Source organism: Chenopodium quinoa, unplaced genomic scaffold (assembly GCF_001683475.1).
Source record: "Chenopodium quinoa cultivar QQ74 unplaced genomic scaffold, ASM168347v1, whole genome shotgun sequence".
NCBI classification, from domain to species: domain Eukaryota; kingdom Viridiplantae; phylum Streptophyta; class Magnoliopsida; order Caryophyllales; family Amaranthaceae; genus Chenopodium; species Chenopodium quinoa.
Window position 1 is genome coordinate 662,243 of NW_018743175.1, and position 4,748 is coordinate 666,990.

The following is a 4,748-nucleotide window of genomic DNA, read 5'->3' on the forward strand; positions in this document are numbered from 1 at the left end:
TTCAGATGACTCGTTCGGCCAATGTCTACATAGTCAGTCCTCCATAAGATGTTCAGAACTTCAGACCATATTATGAATTAGGATGCCACATTGTACTTAATTTAATCGCAGTCCAATGCTATAGTACTAGACAAATGCATAGTCCAATTGATTGTCCTTGTTATAATCTCTATTTGTTTAACTAAGCTGTTACAGATCAGAGTAATCATGAGACAAATTAAGATGAACTAAGTTAGCACGTATTGAGCAAGTTTATTATAATAGTTACTAAAAGTACAAATATTTAATCACGTTTTGTATATATCTATCAAGGAAAATACATTGCATACAAAGCAAATATACGAATTCACACTTTATATTTGATCACCTAGATTGTGTGAATTCAAACAAACGAAGAGTGTACGACAAACTTTTATTCACGATCTAATTTCTATGTCTCCTTATGAAACTTACATCTTATCTTACACGGCAAACCTTGTTCTTAGTTAGTTAAGGTTTCAAACAGTATATTTACACATTACACCCGAACTAGTAGTATAATTCTTTTTTTTTTTTTTTTTTTTCGGGGAACTAGTAGTATAATTTGGTTTAACTCACTTTTGTACAATATCAACCAAACTAACTAATTAAACTCTCACGTCTTAGTCGTACACTCAATTACGCCTAGAGTGGACCATAACTTTGAGGGGATTAGCCATTTCACATGACAACTTCATAACTTCACTAAGAGTAACAGGATATTGATCACATTGCGTCCACACAAATTCATGAAGCAAAGTCCCAACCCAATAAGTTACGGTAGTTAACCCGAGCGCCTTCCCGGGGCAAGACCGCCTCCCGGACCCAAACGGTGCCAGCCTAAGATCCGATCCCAACACCGAGAAATCATCCATTTTATCCATAAACCTTTCCGGGGAAAACCTAAGCGGGTCAGCCCATATGCCGGGGTCCCGGGCTATGGCCCACATATTAACCATAGCAGTTGTACCTTCTGGGATATGATACCCGTCAAGGGTTGTATCAGTTATTGCTAAACGGGCCCACGATAGAAGTGGGCCGGGTGGGTGTAATCTCAGAACTTCTTTGATCATAGCCTGAAGATAGCCCAATGAAGGAATATCAGATTCCATCAACGGTCTAGATTTTCCGACCACTTTGTCTAATTCATCTTGGACCTTTGATTGGATATCAGGGTGAAGGACCATTCTTGCTAGTATCCACTCTATTAACACTGCTACTGTATCCGTTCCTCTGAATATCATCTCCTGCCATTCGTAGACGAAATCGTTCAAAATTACGATAAATAATAAATTTTTCCAAGACAATATTTATTGAATTTTATATCACATAGGAAGTATATAGATTAGGGAGTAATATTTTGTGTCACTTGTTTTTTACCATTGTGAATATTATTGTGGAAAAACTTTAGCCCTAGAAAAAAGGTGGTCTAAAGCTTTATGTACTGTCACATATCAATAATCATTACATCAATTATCAATAATGATGTTCAAATTATTAATTATTAGTGCTACTAATGAGTTTGTTTATTAGCTTATCCTAATTTTCTTTAGTGGTACCAAAACTGTCCATTTAATTCACAACCTCTTATGAGTCAATTTAGCGCGGATTAGCTGGTTAGACATTACGAGAGTGGGGAAGGAAGCTTTTTCTAGGAAGAAAGCTTTTTCTAAATAGAGATAGATCGAAGTAGTGTTACTATATGAAGAATGTTTATTCTTAATGTAAACGTCATTATACATAGTAATAGCTACAAAAATGCTACTGTTAGATTTGTTTATTTGGTAGCACATCTTATTCTTGCATTATTATAAGGAGATCGGATTTGTTGTCCCCACATCCCGAAAAAAGAAAAATACCACCAACAAGTTTATTTATTCATTTTAAGACAAAAATAGTATACTACTTCGTATGATTTAAAAGGAGATTATCATCGACCCTCCAATTGCATATATAACTACTCCATATATTACTATAATAATTATGAAATATCATTGGTTGCAACTGTCGTGATTGCTTCATTCATGTATGCCTAGGGTATATTATGTTGAGATAACCCTATTTTATGTTCTTAACAAAATTCAAGTGGCAAAACTTTACTATTAAATATAATTGTTGTGTACTCGACTACTCGTGTTGATAGTATAATTTGAATTATTAATTATATTGAAGTACGGTAGAAGTATGAAAAATACTTACCCAAAGAACAGCCACCATATCAGAATCAGACAATTTATCAGGTCCATTTAAGGACAGTAAAACATCTGCAAAATCATGGCCTCTAGCGTCGTCGTCACCTGCCTCTTGCTTATGGTCCCGAACCCGGTGCTCGGAAATAATCCGGTTAACAAACCGATTAACCCGAGGAACGAGCTGAGAACATCTCTCACGGATCCTTTGAGGATCAAAAGAACCAAGCCAGGAAAGATGGTCAGACAAGTTGAGCTTCCCTAGTAACTCATAACCTTCTTGTACGAGCTGACTAAGTTCTGCTGCCTCGCTATTCAGCGAGGCAGTTGACAACTCGTACCGCCTTCCGAACACTGATTCCATCATGTTGGTCAGAGATGCTAGCTTCAGCATTTCTCTGACAGAAAATGCTGCTGTATTTTTACCAACATTATAATTAATCATGTTCACCATTTGTGAGGCGATTTCAGCTCTTTGTATTACGCCGAGGTTAATCTGTTTCGGACAGAACATATGGGTGGCGGCAATCCTCCGTAACGTCCTCCAGTAAACACCGTACGGGGCGAACCCCATGGCACGGTTAAACATCAAGCTGTAAGCAGACTCCTTGATCGGACGGTCAGCAAACACCGAATTACATAGGATATCTTTAGCTACGTCAGGATTGCATGTGATCACGACACGTGTGTCACCCATACTAAAGGCCATAAGCCTCCTAGCTCCTAGGAGGTTAGCCATGGAGGTTAACTTATGGTGGGCTAAGCCCACCGTTAAGTCCATGCTTCCTATGATGGGATAACCCCGGGGTCCTGGGGGTAGTACCGGGGTGTTTCGTGGGGTGAATTTATTGTGACGGTATTTACCCCAAGCTGGACCCCCGGGTTCAACCCAGTGGAACAAAACTATGGTTAATGAAGCTAAGCATAAGAGGGTGAAAAGAAAAAGGATAGTTTGTGGTGAAAAGGCGGTGCATTTGGAAGCGAGGGCTATTAACCATAAACTCTCAGTTTGCGATTCCATGGAAAAGAGGGGTTAAGAAGTTGGTTGTTAAATGGAGGTATTAGAGAGTGTGTGTATTTGAGTATTTGGTGCGGCTTTCTATTTATGGTTTATTTCATAGGTAAGGAGGTGGGTTTATATAGAGAAGTGTGGCAGGGGGCTGGCAATTAACATTGGTACATACGTTATTTGTGGTTTGATATATGATAGCTGTAAAATGACACTTGTATTTTATTTTATTTTTTAAGTTTATTCCAAAAGTTATGAAAATTAAATAATTACAAGTTTCCTTGTGCTAATATTCAATACCTGTAAAACATTAAATTAAAGGTTTATTGTGTATATGTCTTTATATTAAGATGATAACCCATATATATTATATGAGTTGAGACAAGTTGTCTTTAAGAATGAGAAGGAATTTGACTAAGTTATAAGAATTCAGTGTGCTACTGGATCCTATCATTCATTGATTTTAAAATGAAACCTTATTATATTTGTTGATAAGAATCTTATTTGACGCGAACTTTTTAGTCTTAAAGTTGCCGGTACCATGTATTGAAAATAACAAAAATTACTGATTATTGTAAGAAAATTAAAATCATCAATAATGCTCTAAGTAAAAGGCTAAGGTTTTTCATGTTACTAAACTCCCCCCCCTCCCCACCCCCACCCCCACCCCATACATTCACAATTAAGACACTATTTTTTTATTAAAAAAATTAGTTACTCCACATGGATTAAACTTGATTCAAAGAAAGGTATATATATCCAGATGCAAGATGCATCAAGAGTATTTTCTGCTCATTTATTAATTTTTGCTTATTTTAAAATCTTAAAATGAAAAGAAAAAAAAAATTGAGCAAAAAACTTCCTTTTAGATGCACCCACCTCTATGTACATCCAGTGTATAACATTAGTGTAAATAATGTAGGCAATGAAATGAAACGAAGTTAGCTAATGATACTCATAAATGATATGAACGAATTGAAGTAGTACTTGTTAGGCCATAAAAAGTACGAGTCAGCCCATTTAAGTAGGTTAACTAAGCTTTATTAGTTTTTAATTTAGAAAAAACAAAGTACGAGTCAAGTTGAAATTAGTTACGTACTTGAACCTGTGTATTGTGATAGAGAATTAGAGAAATCGTATAACGGTAAGTTAGTTTTAAAGAAGGTGTTCTAAGCGCCGCCATTGACAATAGTAAGATCGATATACGGAAAGTGATTAGCTAAATTTGCGTTGATATGAATGTCATGCAATATGCATGCAAATGTTATTAATCTTATTATTATATTTTATGTTATCTTAATTAACCATTAAGGTCATGTAACAGATATGAAGCTGTTAGTTTTGCTGATTCACCGAAACTTCCGTAGACTACCTTCGTTTCCATTTATATTTACTGACGTAATATCTAAAAGTCCACCTTTTTTTTTTTTTGGTGCAGTGGTTGTTGTTGAAAGAGAGGGGCAAGCCCCTTAAAGAGGTAGAAAATACATCTAAACCAAACATAAAGTATAACAAACAAAGCACTAACTACT

The 4,748-nt window shown here is 36.0% G+C and overlaps 1 protein-coding gene across 1 annotated transcript; it reads right to left on the reverse strand.

Annotated features, from left to right (window-relative positions):
- Positions 1-268: 268 nt before the first annotated feature.
- LOC110732303 (cytochrome P450 78A9-like) lies at positions 269-3,474 on the reverse strand. The gene is made up of 2 exons (XM_021912224.1): positions 2,218-3,474; positions 269-1,265 (listed from the first exon to the last, which is right to left on the reverse strand). The coding sequence occupies exons 1-2, from the start codon at positions 3,226-3,228 to the stop codon at positions 654-656; spliced, it is 1,623 nt and encodes a 540-aa protein (XP_021767916.1). The 5' UTR covers positions 3,229-3,474; the 3' UTR covers positions 269-653.
- Between the last annotated feature and the right edge of the window lie 1,274 nt (positions 3,475-4,748).

Bases quoted from the DNA above. Each gene is read 5' to 3' on its own strand.
- LOC110732303 (XM_021912224.1), bottom strand. From the start codon at position 3,228: ATGGAATCGCAAACTGAGAGTTTATGGTTAATAGCCCTCGCTTCCAAA. The intron at 1,266-2,217 runs GTAAGTATTTTT...TACGAATGGCAG, and splicing joins ATATGGTGGCTGTTCTTTGG to GAGATGATATTCAGAGGAAC.